The sequence below is a fragment of the Lactuca virosa genome, chromosome 3, assembly GCF_052849685.1.
Source record: "Lactuca virosa cultivar CGN04683 chromosome 3, Lactuca_virosa_CGN04683_v6, whole genome shotgun sequence".
NCBI classification, from domain to species: Eukaryota; Viridiplantae; Streptophyta; class Magnoliopsida; order Asterales; family Asteraceae; genus Lactuca; species Lactuca virosa.
Window position 1 is genome coordinate 26,838,766 of NC_136428.1, and position 18,021 is coordinate 26,856,786.

An 18,021-nucleotide genomic window follows, 5' to 3' on the forward strand; every position below is an offset into this window, starting at 1 on the left:
TACGGAGAAATAAGTATTATATTTTATTATTAGTTATTAAGTATAAAAGATTACCACTTTTAAATAAAATATTTATGTTTACATCTTATATTTTTATTGTTTGTTTATACATTTGATGTAAATTAATTAAAATCAATGTCTAGTTTAACAAATGTAAATTAATTTATATACATGAATTTAATATTTTAATATTTTAAAATTATGATTTTGCTCCAAATTAAATTTATTAATAACTTTCCTTAATTCAATGTTTCAAACTTTTGACAAATATTAATGATTATTTATGTATAACTGATTTGTATAAAAACTTCGTAATTTATACCTTTTAAAATTTAAGATATGACTAATATGCTTTAAAAGATTACCACTTTTAAATAAAATATTTATGTTTACATCTGATATTTATATTGTTTGTTTATACATTTGATGTAAATTAATTAAAATCAGTGTTTAGTTTAAGAAATGTAAATTAGTTTATATATATGAATTTAATATTTTAAAATTATGATTTTGCTCCAAATTAAATTTATTAATAACTTTCCAAATTATGATTTTTAAGAAAAAATGACTTATGATATGGTAATTAATTGTCTATTTAGTTTATGTTTGGTTATTGTTTTTGTTTGGTCACTTTTTCTATACAATTGTTACAGCCGATCTTCACTAAATACGATAACCCCCAAATGTGATATCAATAATTTTTTTTTTATAATCACGCATTTATGTTGTGTTTTTAGCTGACACAACACGACACGATAATTTTATATAACACAAACTAGACATAATATCGTGTTTTGTTTTACTATCACAAAAACGATCCAATTAAAACTCGATAAAAATAACTAGCACGACAAACATGAAAAAGATAAAATAAAATGAACCTTTAATTTATATAATTCATAAATAATCTTACGAAATATGACCAACACATGTTAATAATGTGTCAATTTCATGTCGAAGTTTGAATATGAACATGACACAATACGACCTCATTTTGTTACATTTGACAATAATATAAATTTCAATTTCAATTTCGTCCCAAATTTTTTTATGTTGTGTTTTTTTCATGTCATTTTATTAATTAACACCTCTATCTCTAAGAACCAATAAGTATTGGTAATATCGAAACAATTTCATATGATGTAATATGGGCATAAAGTGAAATTTTGATGGTAAATTTAAAAAAAAAAGCAAAAAAAAACAAAATAAAAACGAAAGTGACCATTGGATACATTTTTAAATCATTTTTCTATCTTATATATAACCTAGATATACATAGATGTCACTTACATGCCAATTGGACGTTAACCTACTATAACAACAGTCACCAAGGTATAATCTGAACATAATTCAAAAATTCACTCGTAAACAGTGTAAAAAACTAGAGAATAATCAAATATAAACAAAAATAATAACCGATTGCCATCCAAAATTATTTTCCTTATTTGTAAATATAAAAATTGACCATAAAAAATTGAACAATTAAAAGTTTCCTTGATTTATTTACAAGTTTTTTGCACATTTTCTTCCAAAGATTGCGAGAACCGGCCCATTCATGGCAACGTGATGATATTGACCGTTCAAAATCAAGTTATTATAATAAAATAAATAGTTTGTGGTGAAGGGGTAAATTTGTAAAAAACAAGAATTATATCGGGCCTGGTGGTGTTCGGAAAAGCGCTTCAACGGATGGTAATTTAGCAGCTATGAAAACGTGGTCCCGTTATCATTATTTTGCCAACTTCGGGTTGGACCCAGCGGCTGCGGGTCCGGAGCTCAGTGTCTTCTCTTCTTATAAAAAACTTCCCACTTCAACTATTATCTATAAAATAAAAAATAAAAATAAAAATGATAATGGATCACTTCATGTTTGAAACCTTAATAGGTCATTCTATCAAGTCATCTGTCATCTGTCACCACGTTATTTCTGTTCTTATTATATTTCATTTTCAACAGGCTGCCAGCGGTGATAAAATATATAAATTTAATATTTACCCATCACCTTCGTTTTAATCTTTCTATTTCTATTAATAAATGAATCAATTTTTATCACCTGCACTTCTTTCAAATGTTTTTAACTTTAAAGTTAAATTACTAAGACTAATAGGTGTGAACAACTAGTTAAGGAGTGTTATCACATCCAAAAATTGTCACCTCACATGACATGTCATTGTGGTGTTATAACACCAAATAGATGAAATGAACGACTAGCTATAACATCTTTAACTTTCTATGTCATCATTTTTTTTTCGATTTAATTTTATTTTTTAAACAAAATTAATTAATTAAAACATGTTATTTAAATAAAACCTATTTTTTAATTAAACATAACATTTAAAAAACATTACGAAAACATAACATTTAAAAAAAGTTACATTTTACCCCTAGTTTATTCATTTTGCATTTCCATCGTACATAAAATCAACCAAATTCTCTCGAAGTTGTTTGTGTTTTCGTGCGTCTTGAATATCTACGACCCTATATAAATATTCCGTTGTCCCGGGTTGAAATTGCATATGTTCGGGCTCCGAAGCCGAATACTCCGTAATGTTTCATCATTTATCTTCAACCACCATGTTATGCATTATGATACATGATACATAATATCTTGTAGAACGTCTAACTGATATGGTCGTGTCGCATGTTCAAATATGTGTCATTTCGACTTCAGAACTCCAAAAGCACGTTCCACATCCTTACGTGCTCCTTCTTGTTTTCTCTTGAAAAAAATTTCTCGTGGTGTAACTGGATGTCGAAACGCCTTCACGAATGTGGAATATGTTGGATATATTCCATCCGTAAGGTAATACCCAAACTTATATTTATTTCCATTCACTGTAAAAGGAGCATCTGGTGTCTTTCCTGACAAAATATCATCGAATATTGGTGACTGATCAAGAACATTCACGTCGTTATTCGAACCCGCAACCCCGAAAAAAGCATGCCAAATCCATAAATCTTGGGATGCAACAGCCTCTAATACCAATGAAGGCGTTCCATGCTGACCACTTGTGTATTGACCTTTCCACGCCACGGGACAATTTCTCCAGTTCCGGTGTGTACAATCAATGCTTGCTAGTATACCTGGAAAACCGTATCTTTCTTCATGCGCCACATATAGTTGTTGTATATCATTCAACGAATGTTTGCGCAAATAAACGTCACTGAAGGTTTCGACAACACCCATCGCCAATCTATACAAACTTTCTCTTGCAGTTCTCTCATACATTCTCATATAATCGTCAATTGAATCAGGTGACTCTCCCATTGCCATAATCTTAATTGCAGCAACACATTTCTGTAACCCTGTGAATCCACGCTTACCTCTAGCATCATATCTCATTTGGAAAAATTCATACCTAAACGTATATTTAATATGTAAAAGCTATATTTGAAAAAAGCAATGTATTTAAATAATGTAAAAGCTATATTTGAAAGAAACAATACCTGCTTTCCAACGCGTTGGCTATCCGAACAAATACATTTTTCAGCAAACAAAACCTTCTTTTGAAATCGTGTGGCTGGTAGACACAATCATCCGCAAAATGATCATGAACTAAATGTCAGTGCCCTTCTTCGCGATCTTTGTTTAACGTCGCACGTCTGGTTAATAAAGGAGCTGGATTTGGTTATAGTAGCACGTTCGTGCAATACTCGTACATCTTAGAGACAAACATATCATCGTCATCACTATCATCGAACGAAATCATTTTTTTTGGAATTTTTTGAAAGTATATGAAATAGAGAGAAAAACGGTGATTAAATTTATATGAAATAGAGAGAAAAGTGGTGATTTTATAGGTAACGATTTTTTTTAAAGAATATTATCGTTTGTCAACGGTAAAATGAGTAAATTGAAAAAATCAAAACGCGTTATCGTCCGTTGCAACCATAACAAAGCACCAAATAATGGATGAGGGGGTGTTCCCCTCGTGGTAACGCCGTGTAGGTAGTGCCACGTAGGCAATAACGCCCTTCCATGGGCCGATACCGAGTAGTCTAACATATCACTAACTCATTGTCATAAACTACAAATTTGGTATCTCGTAAGCAAAAAAATATTGATAAGATCCAAAAACTTTTGAATTTGCATGGATGGTCCAAAATGAAAGTTTTTTGTGATTATATTCCTGCTAAACATAAAAAGACCGTTTTACCCTTTTTATTTATTTATTTATTTTTGCTTTTTTATTCTTTATTTAAATACTTTGAAGTTTATTAATTAACTAGAAATAAAAATGGCCCCACCAACTCAAAACCATCTCTCTCTCTCTCTCTCTCTCTCTCTCTCTCTCTCTCTCTCTTTTTCTCTCTCAACCACCACAAACATCTCAAACCCTATAATTAATTGTCCAACTTGCACCATCAGAGAGACTACCAACATCCCCTCCCTTATTTACCTTCACCGGAAAACACCGCCTTCTCCTCAACGTCGCCTCAAACATGTATCATAGACTTATCAAACTTACCCCTCATCGGAAGCTTGATTTCCTCCCTTTAACCGATCTCCTGTTCTTTCTTGGGGTTGGTGGTGGGTCAAACAAACGACAGTTAAGAAGAAGAAGGGCGCTACAACTGTCGATTTTGATCCACCCATCTACAAGCGGGTTCTTATCACATTGTGGGTGGAGGAAATATGTATTGAAGTGAAGCACAATTCGGGTAAACAGAGCAAGAAGCTTTGTACTCTGTTATCAAAGTTTTTGTGGGTAAATGGTGGAATGGCTTCAATCACCACTAACAGCTTCCTACTCCTCTTTGTATCTGCATACAAAAAAACCAATAACAAAGATTAAAAACAAATTGATTGTGGCTGCTTGATCAAGCTTTAATTAATTAACAGTATTTTTGGAAGGAATATGTGGGCTTTTATATGTGTGTTCCACCCATCTCCCTATTCCTTATATTTTCTCTTCAAATATGATTTTACAGGTCATCAGATGATGGTGGCAATGGTGATGGGTTGTGATGACGAAGGTGTGTGGGTGGTGAGATATGAGAAGATGATCACATGCTTGATTCCTCTTCCTTCCTCATATTTGCAGGTGATGTCATTAACAAACAAGAACAAAGGATGAAGATGGTGATAATTGATTGTTGATAATCGCAATAGTGGGTCTATGATGGAGAGATGAAGAATGGGAGATGGATTTGGGGAATTTTAGGCAAACGAGTCTAACTCTTTTGATTTGGGAGACATATTCAAAGTCTTCCGGATCTAGGTCTTCTTCGAAATCATCTTCATCATCTTCAGAATGTTCAAAACTCTCACTACTTCCTGCAATCTCCAAATTCTAAAGATGATGACCATGATTTGGAAGAAGACCTAGATCCACAAGACGTTGAATATGTCTCCCAAATCAAAAGAGTTAGAGTTTTGAACAAATTAGAGAGAATTTGGTGGGTGGGATGATAAAAGAAGGTCAACGATCGAGTTACAAGTGTGTGTGTGTATGTGTATGTTGAGTTGTAGGTGTATGTGTATGTGTGTGTGAGTGTGTGTGTGTGTGTGTGTGTGTGTGAGAGAGAGATAGTAGAGAGAGGGGTAAGAGGTTAACTATGGAGTGATAAGGATGGGTGGTGTAGGATTTTATTTTTTATTTTTTTTCTAATTATTTAAATACTGAAATTAATAAAAAAAATAGAAAAAACAAATAAAAATGGTAAAAGAGTCATTTCAAATTGTTTAGGGACCAAATCCGGAGAAAGTTTATATTTTTAAACCAGTGGTATAAGTTGGAAACTTTTCGGACTATATCTAACATTTTTTTGCAGTTAAAGACATGGACCAAAATTGTCTTACACTAATATATCATCACAAATCTAAACAAATTTTACAATTACAACCCCTCATGTTATATATTATTTTTATTTTTGATCAAATTTATATTTTAATATAAATAATCATTTATATATTAACAGATTTTACATATATGATTTTTTATTTTATATATTATTTTTATTTTAATCATTTAAATTATTTAACATAGATAATATTACACATATAATTCTTATTTTACATATTATTTTCGGTATAAATTCTATATTAATATTTATAAAAAATAATTTGATCATATGTTAATATTAAATAAAACGTATTATTTTTCAAAGAATTTTCGTTGAAAGTTTTTTTTATAATTTATTTATCGAGTACTTATTACCAGTTAACTACATAGTTTTTTTTTCTGTTTTTCTATTTTGATTACTCAATATATAGACTGATCAATATATTTTTAATTTTCTTACACTATCTTATTACTTAAAATAAATGCAACTCATCATTTCACTAATATTGACCTCCAAATAAATGACCAGTTGAAAGGTTTAGCTTATTTAAATGGTTTTTTTTTTATAAATTTAACTAATATATCTCCGTCTAACTAAAATGTTTTAAAAAATCCCTTTATTTAATTAGTCAATTTTTAAACATAAATCATATTTTAATATGAACGTATAAATACAACTATATACGTTCTTTATTTATATATGGTTAGATCAATAACCTATGAAATTGTATTGACCACTTGTAACGTCCCGATGTTGAGGTAATTTCACATTTAGCCCTATGTATGGACAAGTATATCATTTTAGTCATTGAGTACAAGAAAGAGTGCAAAATGGCCCAGAGTGACATTTTGGTAATTCTGAACAGGGGGTAGTACGATGGTCGTATGTTGTGTATGTTGAGCGTACTAGGGCGGACACTAGTACGCTGGGCGTACGTAATGAAACCTCAAACCCTAATTTTTAGGGGTTGATCCATATATAAGCATGATTAACTCTTCATTCCTCATTCCCCCCTCAGCCTCCAACCTTCATTTCGTCCTTTGAAACTCTAATCCCTTGTGTGTGATCATTTGAGCTCAAAAGTGTGTGTGTTTGGTGCTTTTGAAGAAAAATGAAGAAAGAAGCATCATCTTGGGAGATCAAGGCCTTCTAAATCCAGGAACACCTCGCCTTCAAGATCCATTTTGAGGTATAAAGTTATGAACTTGATGATTCTATGCATAGATCTAAGTTAGCCATAGAGTTGGGTCATTTTGGTCCCATTATTTAGGTATTTGGAGTATGAGCTACTCTAACCCCTTTAAGTTGTCCTTTCAGTCACTTTGAGGTGTTTATTTTAATGCTTGGATCTGGTATTAGCTTAATTCCCTAATTTATTGTATTTTCAATGGGGACTCGACGAGTTAGAAGCTCCAACTCGTCGTGTCGAGGGGGATTTTGGCTGCGGGCATTTTTGGGCCAACTCAGCGAGTTGGCGGCTATGAAGAAATCCTAATTTTAGGGTTTTGCACCCTATTTAAAGACCTTAAGTCCCTTGGTTTGCCTCCTTACCAACATCCTCTGTCCAGAAACCCTAATTTTGTGCATTATCTTCAAAGGTTGTGTGTGTGAGCTTATGTTGAGCTTGGAGATTTGATTTTTGGTGTTCCTTGGAAGTAGCTTTGAAGTTGGAGGTGTCTAGTTTGGAAGGAGGGTTATAGATCCAGAAACTCTCCATTTGTTGTAATCTTTTTGAGGTATAAAGTCGATACCTTGCTTTGTTATCTTCTAGACCTCTTTGTTTGAAGTTTTATCTTGTTCTTGGGTTTATAGTTGGGTTGTCCAAGAAGTCAAGAGTTCCAGGGGCTATTATGTTAGATCTGACCCTTTCATGACCTCTCTTAGCTTAAAGTTGCAAACTTTACTAAGCTCTAGGTCCCATTCATGCAATTTATTAAGCCCATGTTGAGCCTTAGAGCTTTCTTCTAGCATGCATGGATGTAAAGTTGGAAACTTTACGTGATTTCCTAGCCTTTGGATGTCATATCTGCATTTCGGGTCTATGTTTTTGGAGTTTAAGGGCTTAATGGGTTAAGCCTCACCCCTTTGTGTTGGGTTTTAGTTCAAAAATAGTTTCATAAACTAGAAAATAATGGCAACGGAAGACTTTAATTTTTGAAATAACATAAACATTTTATACCCACCAAGGATCTTCTTGCAAGTTATAGAAAGATTAAATACCAACCATAGAAAGGATGAATAAATAATAACCTTTGTTGTTCTTTGGGTCCTCTTGGGAGGCTTGGAAGTTGATGAAGAATGTGGAATCTTTGAGACACCAACAATGACTCAAATTGATGTAGATGTTAGTCCATAAATTCTTAAACCCTTAATCTTTAAGTTCATAACCAGTCTGAACTTAAAAAGGGCATTTAAAAGCAAGTAATCTCCAAGTCTTCAAAGCAAAACTAGAGAGAATGAGAGAAAAAGAACAAGTTTCGACCACTTGCATCAAGTGAAGAAGAATGAGTGCAAGCCTCATCTTTTATATGCATAAAGTGATTTTATGGACCATAAGTCCTTAACACTTTAATACAATAATGTCTCCTAAAGCCTACTTGTCTCCCATGCCTTTAAAGCATGGTTTCTTTCTCTGTAAATAATCAAAAACCCATCACTAGCATGCATGCAAGCATGCCCATGGTTTTGATGATTAAAAGGAAGTCAAACTTGGTAATTTTTATAAACTCTTTTATAAAATATAAACATTAACCTTTTGGTAAAAGATAAAAAGTCCTTTTGGTCCAAAATGTTGTACATGACTTAATAAATCATACTATATGATATATTATGTTACTTACTAATGAAAATTATTATTTCCATAAAATAAATAATTTCCAATTTAATTATAAGAGTTTATTGAATATTTATTAAAATCAATTTCTAATAAATAATCATTTATATCAAGTTGTTGTTAGTATGACCCATTAGTATCATATGTTAATTAGCAATATCACTTTAATATGATTCTTGAGCATACTAGACCTTTCAATCTCCCACTTGCGCAAGAATCATATTAGACTGATATAGACAGTGGTGAACGTCTAGCAATATTTCACTGCCCCCAACAACATACGACTTTGTGCCATTCTATCAGCGCCCAATTCCCAAAAAGATCAAAGCTACAATTGGTGTATAAGGTAAGTTTATCAGTTATCCCTTTTCTACAGACATCATGTTGAACATGAGATACCGATTGCGATCAATCTCATTAGTTGTTCAACTTTTGGTAAGGCGCCTTAGATGTCAAACTCTCAACACATAAGAGGAAAAAATCCCATGTTGACTACATAAGCCTCTTGCATAGTTCACACCATACTTGAAAATGGCTTTTATAACTGCCCGGTTAAGGAACAACATTTGACCATATCAAAGCATAGTACTCCCTACACTTAAGTCCCACTATGTATCTCAGGTGTTAAGGATACAAAGATAGTACGTTTTAATCAAGTATCATTCATGATAGCGATCCATGAGATCATCTTGATGCAGGTCAGTTCAATATTAGTTCTCTGACAAGTACCTATGAAACTTGGTTACAACCACTTGCCTACTTTCATCTAGTGAGAGTCAACCGATCCAATTCATATTAGTCTTATTTCATAACTGCTCCCACAATTATAACTGACTATGAACTTTTAGAATAATAACATTATTCATGGATTAAACATGTTAATATAGAACACAACAAGTATTTTATGTCATGACTATATCCTAATATATTATAACATTATCTAATAGTTGTTGTTATAATGTTCCAATATCCAAATACTAAATCTAAATCAAAAACCCATTTCTCGAATAATAAAGTCTTATAGCTGAAGTGTGACCATTCACACTTAGCTCAAAAGAATGACTTTATCAATGGATTTGACAAAATTTAATTTGTATGAATCCTGTGAATACTATCATCTCCATACTTAACTTTACTCTAAGTACAGTTAAATATCTTGGAGAATATGATTGGTGTTCTTTCGTGAAATAGAGTCTCTTAGCTTGATTAAGTATACTCTCGAAGTCACAAAGATTTCTAGGTGATCCTTGAATGGCAGAAATCAACATAGTTTTTCAATGATCCCATTCATCCAATCATATTTGAATTCAACTTCTAAAGTGTGTATTCTTATTTTGTAGTAGATTTTGTCATTATGTTTTGCTTGAACCTCATTCCAACAAGACTTACTCTTCATTCCATAATGAAGTCAAAATCCAGTTATAATTCATAATTATTTATATCTGTTTAGAAATTAACATCTTGTAAAGCTCTTTCCATAAATATCCTTTCTAAACTGATTGTCTCATATACATTCTCTTAGTTCTTCTAAAGTACTCTTAGAATGCTCTCTTAGTCATCCAGTGACTTAACAATGTATTCAATTAGTATCCTATGACATGCTTACAGCATGATCAAATATCATATCCTATGCATAATATGGCGTAAATGATGAATTCATTTGTTAAGAAAATAGAATATAAATCATTTCTTCTAGTTCAAGCCTATGGGCTATATACTTTTGAGGCTAGCTCAAAATGGTGCCATATGACAATGCCAAGAATTCTCCAAAAGAATCTTGTGTCTTGATCCCTTTCAAGATATTACCAATATATGTATAAGGACATGAAACTTAAAACATTCATTTTATCTATCCCTTATAGATTTTACATTCCAAGAATGTATCTTCTCCTTCCTAAGTCTTTCATTTTAGAAACACTTTCCGAGTCAAGGTGAAAATGACCTCACTTAGTCAGAATGCGATTTCAAATGATTAAGTATGTTTTATTCATACAAGATTAGGAATTTCACTATGCTCCCACTAGTCACTACAAGAAAACTGGCCTTTAATGACACGTGAACCATGACACGCATGGTTTTATGATACGCTAAAGTGTGTGACCTAAAAAATATGTCAGCTCTCACAAAATTTGAAGGATAGAGGACACACATTTGTGCTTGCCCTAAAATTAGTGTCCAAAAAAAACACGGAGGGCGCATATGATAAAATGTGTGTCGTGTACGCAAGTCGTTTTATATTTTTTTCATCAACACACGTTCTCTTCTTTAGAAGCTTACGGGGGAAATGAAATTCCCAAAAGTTTGAAAAGCCGCCATGTTCTCCTCTACTTTCTTTCCATCGTTCTTCTCTCTCTCACAATCAAATACCAAAAAAACGCTCAATCGGAGAACCCCGATGTCTCTCTCACCGTCACTGCTATTTTCTCCCACAACAACATCGCACCATCACCAAATCTCCGATCTCCGACCGATGTCTCCACCCATTCTCTGCCCCCACTCTAATTCACTCAGTCAAATATCCAAAAACCCTCAATCAGAGAACCAAGGTCGCTTCTCATTTTTCCCACACCAGTCGACAGAAATCAAGGAGTCTCGTGCCTAAAAATCTATATAGGGCCACAAAATCGACTATTGTTGGAACTAGGGTTCCGGTTCTTAGTGAAATCTAAGGTGTTTTGGTCACCTGGCCATGAAATTGAAATCAAAGGGGTACAGTTGTTGGAACCACAACTATTGTTGGAACGAGGGTTTCGGTTCATAGAACCTCCATCTACTTCTCTCGATCTTCAGTTCCTCAACTAACGAGTCCTCCATGCTCACCGCCATCTCCAGAGGAATGCGATCAAGCTGTTGAGGGCTTAAGCAGTTCCAAGGCTAAAGCAAAAACCAAAAAGGTGAAAGAATCAAAATCCATTTTCCACAGGACATGTGGTGTGTTATCAGGTATTCGTCCAGCTCTAAGAGTTGTGGCTTCCATGAGCAGATAACTTTTTCTGTTAAAATTCCAACAAGTGTTTGTGTTTGTGTAAGTCTCATTTGTTCTTTAACTTTGTATTGAGAAGGGAAGATTGGGGTAAGAAAATGAGTCACTGGAAAAATGAATTTGTATCAAGCATGAAGCATTATTGGTTGGGATTAAGCTCCTTGGTGCTGATGTGAGGATCAGTTCCAAAATGCTTCTAAAGCTTGCTAATGGAAAGAGTCTCTTAAGGAGAGAGAGACAACAACACACACGAACCACTGCAGATATCTTTAGACTTGTTCCTGTTGCTGTTTTTATCATCGTACCTTTCATGGAGTTTTTGCTTCCAATATTCTTGAAAGTATTCCACAACATGTTACCTTCTACTTTTCAGGTTATGATGAAAGAACGGGTATCTTAATTGAATCAACTACCTATACCTAGTCTTCTAAAACTCTTTAAAGTTTTTCTCTTTATGGAGGATTTTTATTGAGTTGTGTGGACAAGTGTGGTGGTTGATTTTATTGTAGGAGGCATTGAAAAGAAAGCTAAATGCAAGAATAGAATATGCAAAGTTTCTTCAAGATACAGTTAAAGAGATGGCAAAAGAGATCCAAAACATCAGGAGTGGAGAAGTTAAGAAAACAGCAGAGGATCTTGATGAATTTCTTAGCAAGGAAAGAGTGTAGTAATCACCACTTCCAAAGTATGCTTGTTTGTTTACATATTTGCAATGTGATGATACAGGCCAAAACAGGTGTCGTTGTTTCTAATGAGGAAATATTGGGATTTGCAAAGTTATTCAATGATGAACTTACACTTGATAATATCATCAGGTTAAGTTTTCAACTTTTCTTGTATATGATTATAAATTTATAATATATCAATTTTTTCTTTTTTAACCTTGATCTGTTGTTGATTAGGCGTCGTTTAGTGAATATATGCAAGTATATATGAATCCAACCCTATGAAACGGTTGACTTCAGGTAAGTAAACCATCATATATATATATATATATATATATATATATATATATATATATATATATAATATTCCATTTCATTTAACTTTTACTATTTTTGTGTATTGAATAATTCACCATTAATTTACACAGGAGAACTACTAGTAGGACTCTCAAGGGTTCTATTTATGGATGATATATCAACAGGGCTAGATAGTTCAACCACATATCAAATCATCAAATATCTTAAGCACTCAACTCGTGCTCTTGATGGGACAGCTGTCATTTCCTTATTGAAACCAGACCCGAAGACATTTGAGCTTTTTGATGACTTGATTTTGTTATGTGAAGGTCAAATTGTCTACTAAGGACCTCGTAATGCTGCTCTTAGTTTTTTTGCTTCTATGGGTTTTCGTTGCCCAAAGAGGAAAAACGTTGCAGATTTTCTTCAAGAGGTATAATATAATACTTTCCTCACAACATTATCTTATGATTTCAGTTTTTCAAACTTGAACTTTGTACATTCAGGTTACTTCAGTATGAGTTTTCACCAAGTATGAGTTTTTTTTTTCATTTTGACTTTTTCTGATAATCTGTTGACCTTTTGACTTTTTTTGATTTGTAGATAAACAGAATGTGTAGTTGAATGAGTACCATAATCCACATGGGAAGAGATCATTTCAAGAAAAAGTAACAAAAAAACATTACAAATTGTTATAGCATGAAAATCCTCCTTTGCCAGGTATTCCTTCTCTCTCTCTCTCTCTCTCTCACTAGTAGTTTTTGTCCCGTTATAGCATCCTACTTTCATTTCCTTCCCAATTACAGCATTGTACTTTCATTTCTTTTTCTGTTACAACATTGTATTAAAAAAAACTACTCAATCATAACAATGTCATTTAAACATGAAGGAATTCACTGCTATGATTGAGTGGATTTTTAATGGTTGTTTTAGTAAGAAAAAGATTGAAAGTACAATGCTATAATTGGGGTGATTTTTTAAAGTGCCATATCTTGATAAGAAAAAGATTTAAGGTACGAAGTTGTAAAATAGAGAAATGAAAGTAAGATGCATAATAAAGAAATAAATTGACATAATCCAAATTAAAATTTAGGTTTGGATATATATGAGAATTTTATAGTTTTAGAATGATATATATGTAATTTCAAAGTTTATAAGGACACTGAAGTAATATTTAAAGTTTTTAAGGATATGAACTTCTTTTTATAAATTTTTGGGTTAACTGTGAGAAATAGTTATATACTTTCACTTGACCTTCCTGTATACTTTGGTGATGCTGGTAGTCGAGAGGTGAACCCCACCCAATTTCTATCACAACAACAACAACAACAAAACAAAAACACATTTGTAAGAAATAGCATTGTACTCTCATTGATTATTTTTTTTTCATTTTTCAGGTTCTTCATAAAATTGGGGCAGAAAGGGCATGTGTTGCTGCATTTATGTCTTTTCCACAGCCTACTAACTGATATTGTTGATGTTTTTCTCAGATTCCAAAATGGAGGGAAGTGGATGACAATGATTCCTTCATGTTTAATGATGTATTTACTGCTCCTCTTTATCGTATAAAGGTGAGATCAATTAATTTTTTTATAAAAATATATAATGTGAAGTTCATATGAAATTGGAATGGAATGACTCATTCCATTCCCTTGCTTATTTCATCATTCCATTTCATTCGATGTACATGTGAATGCTATCCAATTGAAGGAAACTGTGGAAGAAAATGCAAGCACCACAGAGAGAGTATTCCAAGATCGTCAATATCAGGTCCAATTATTTTTTTTCGAAACTGCTTTAATTTTTTTGTAATTTTAAATTTACAACAACATTTTTTTTAAATATATTGCAGGTTGATGCTACTATTGTTAGGATTATGAAAACTAGAAAATTTCTGAGTTTTACTTTCATTGATTTATATAACTGTTTGGGCTCTCAGCAAATACTATCCTAATGTATTACAATTTTTTGACATGATGTTAATGGATGAAATTGATTGTTTTGGTATATATTTGTTTCCATATTTTTGTATTATGTATAAATGAGTATCGTAAAGACGTGTCATAAATGCATATCGTAAATGGTTGCTGAAGTTTATGACACACATGTAACATCCTGTTCCGAATCGATTCCTAGTCTGAGGCAGTGGCCCGAAGATCGGTCATCATAGGATTAGGGCTTTTGAAAAGGTAAGATATAGGCCCATTTGGGTGCGGCTGATGTATTAGAAGTGATCCGGGTGTTCGGTTCGTGTTTTGGATCCTAGGGGTATTTAGGTAAAGTGTCAGTTCGGGCTTTTGTGCAAAATGGATTTTTGTTCGGATGGTCATAAGAAAGGTATGAGTTGATAGAAGTGTAGGGATTCTCGTCACCTTTCCGTGGATATAAGGATCGTCGGAATCGGGCTTATAACGAAGAAGTTATGGCCTTCGGAAGTTTTGTGATTTTGAGGCGTAGCCGAGTACGCGGGGCGTAGTAGTGAAGAAGGCAGTATGCGGGATGTACTGTGGAGTACGATGGGCGTACTGACCAGGATGGTCACAAATTTTCTTCGGAGTACGCTGCGCGAAGGCACCAAGGCCGGCCTATTATTCGCGGGACTTCAGCAGTGAGAGGTGAGTCTCCTCACCATACCAATGGGTCGAAGGCACGAAGGCCTGCCTATTATTTGCTATGTGGTATACTAGTTGGTTATATGCTATGTGGTATGTTAGTTGTTTTGTGATACTTGCATGAAAGACCTCAGGGGGTTACTGAGGCACTTGGGTGTAAGACCTTGGAGGGTTTCCATGGCATCCTAAGTAAAGACCTCGGGGGGTTCCCGAGGCACTAGGGTGTAAGAGCTTGGAGGGTTTCCATGGCATCCTTAGTCAAGACCACGGGGGCTTCTTGAGGCATTCGGCTAAGACCATGTGGGGGTTCCCATGGCACTCGGAGTAAGACCTTGGAGGGTTTCCAGGGCATCGTTATATGTTTGTATGTATGGTTTATATGGTAGTTAGGCTAAGACTATGTGGGGGTTCCTATGGCACCCGGAGTAAGACCTTGGAGGGTTTCCACGACTTCCTTATATGTTTATATGCATGTCTTATGTGATTGATATGGTTTATGTGATTATGTGGATTATGTGGGATATGTTCTGGGGAACTCACTAAGCTTCGTGCTTACAGTTTTGTTTATGGTTTCAGGTATCATCAGTTTGGAAAGGAAAGGCCCAACTTGATCACAACGCACACACCCATGTTTTCCGCAATATTTGATTTTGGGATGAACTCTGATAAATGTTTTTAATTAGCAATGTTTTTGGAAAGCTTGGATTTAAAATATATCTGTGTTTTGACTATAATGAAAAATGAAATTTTTACCCTTGATTTTTGGGTCGTTACAAGTTGGCATCAGAGCCTTAGTTTGAGGGATTCGGACATACTTTCGGGTGTTCCTGAACTCAAACCGAGGATCTGTAAAGTTTTCAAAAGAAAAATGTTTTCAAGGAAAGAGTTTTCTAAGACAAGAAAGGGTGTGGTGAATGCAATCGGCCGAGCTCAAGTAAGTTTTCCCCAGAATACCAATATATGTTATCTGTTATGACTTGATTTATGAATCTATGAATCACATGCTAGTTAGGGCTAGGAGAGATGCCTTTATATGTTGTATGAGCTGGTAGACTTGTATGCTAGTGTTGAGTAGTCAGCGATAGATTGGCCTGATATGTGATGCTTGTAGCTTTGGGGGTATTAGATGCCATGCTGGAATGAGAATGACTATTCATATTAGTAACTGCTAAGTGTATGCTTTGAAAATTGTATACGGTCAGGTTCTTATAGCCTTAGAATAACTGATTTGGCCTTATTTCCTGTTCCTTGTATGGTTGTGGTCCTAGGGTAGAGTCTATTATTTGACAGTCCATTAGATCCTATTCTGTGTATAATTTGCATGCATAAGGAAGCCGACAGTGAGGGTAGATGTGGATGGCATGAGTTGTGGTATGTGGGTTGAATAACCTATGATAGTTCTTTGGATCGGAGTGCTACTGCACGAATGTTGCTTTCTTTGTGCTTTGTGGAACTCATGAATGATGGGAGTCAGCCACTAAGTGAATATGACGATATTCAGGAGGTGGATGGCTGGCATCATGAGGAGTTCTTCAACAGATGATGGCAGGGCGAGGTTGGGAACCTTGGAAAGCCTAGGATATGCTCCAGTGATTTGGTGGGGCATTTCAACGAGGTTGGGAACCTAGGAAAGCCTAGGATATGCTCAAGTGAGTTAGTGGGGCGGTTCGGTGAGGTTGTGAACCTAGGGGGAGGCTAGGAGTTGCTTCGGTGGGTATCGTGTTGCTGTTTAGCAAATATTTGGTGCATCAGTGGAGTAGGTGACTTAGAGGATTCGGGAGGATTGTTGAGGAAAGTATGGATAGGTGTGGAAGGTAGTATTAGGCCCGTACTACTGAAAGCACATGATCCATACTCGAATCGGTGAGAGTATTAGAAAATCTAAGAAGCTTATGGGAAGGAGAATTCTTGGTTATGCTCTGATTGTGGGGATAGCTGCTTTGCCAGATAAGGATGAGCACACATGGGGAAGGACCAGGGTTTGGTCCCGGATCCGGTGGTGAGCCAGTTAGTGGAAGGACTGCCAGGGATTTGAGTTCGCGTTGGACTAAGGAGATGGAAAGTGTTTTCCGCACTAGTCCCTACCCCTTAGGATGTAGGGTTCGGTTCGCCTTGTATCTCTTGTATTGGGCGGCACGAATTGATTGTGCGATCAATTGCGCTTTCGGGATCGGAGACTATGTCTTGGGAGTAGTTTGTAGCCTGGTTTTGGGCAGAGGTTGCTTCAACTACTGCATTTCAGTCGTGGACGATTGAGCTGGTGAAGGCGTCAGGGTGTTGGACCGTGAGTGATATGATTTCTAGATCCCGAGAGCGGGAGATGATTTGGAGCACTTTGGGAAGAGGGGACCAGATCAGGTGCATATATTGGAGGGTCCCAGGAAGATATCCAAGACTTATGAACAACGTTTGAGAGGCCAGCAGGGTCGGACTCAGTACAGCACGTGCGGGAAACTGTACGACGGAGTTATAGCTCCAGGAGTATGGGTTGCTACAAGCGTAGCAGGATTGATTGTGTCAGCAGGTGACATTGCGAGTGGGTGCTCGACTTTGGGCGTGTTCGATCTGATGGATCGGTGGTAAGGTTTTGGACAATTGTGGTGAGGTGACGGTGCTGTAAGACTGCGGGGTAGCCCGTAGCATTTACCAGTCCGTAGACAGCGGTAAGATGTTGGTAAATTTGTATTCGCCTTCGGATTTCTTTGGTAAAAAGGTGGCTTGGGAAGTGATTAGGATCATCCGATTGGTTAAGATTACAAGAGTATTCTTCAGGATATCCAGAGTTGAGTGATCATTGTGTTTGGCTAGCAATGGGGAGCTAGTGTTGTTCGACGTAGGATTTGG

General features: G+C 35.0%; 2 protein-coding genes across 2 annotated transcripts; one reads left to right on the forward strand and one right to left on the reverse strand.

The window, feature by feature from the left end:
* Positions 1-2,656: 2,656 nt before the first annotated feature.
* Positions 2,657-11,446, reverse strand: LOC145163371 (uncharacterized). Its single transcript, XM_079082213.1, has 4 exons — positions 11,395-11,446; positions 4,688-4,764; positions 3,448-3,521; positions 2,657-3,359 (listed from the first exon to the last, which is right to left on the reverse strand). The coding sequence occupies exons 1-4, from the start codon at positions 11,444-11,446 to the stop codon at positions 2,657-2,659; spliced, it is 906 nt and encodes a 301-aa protein (XP_078938339.1).
* Positions 11,447-11,793: 347 nt separating this feature from the next.
* LOC145163372 (uncharacterized) lies at positions 11,794-13,185 on the forward strand. Its single transcript, XM_079082215.1, has 6 exons — positions 11,794-11,994; positions 12,113-12,265; positions 12,330-12,418; positions 12,506-12,529; positions 13,072-13,097; positions 13,169-13,185. The coding sequence occupies exons 1-6, from the start codon at positions 11,794-11,796 to the stop codon at positions 13,183-13,185; spliced, it is 510 nt and encodes a 169-aa protein (XP_078938341.1).
* Positions 13,186-18,021: the final 4,836 nt, after the last annotated feature.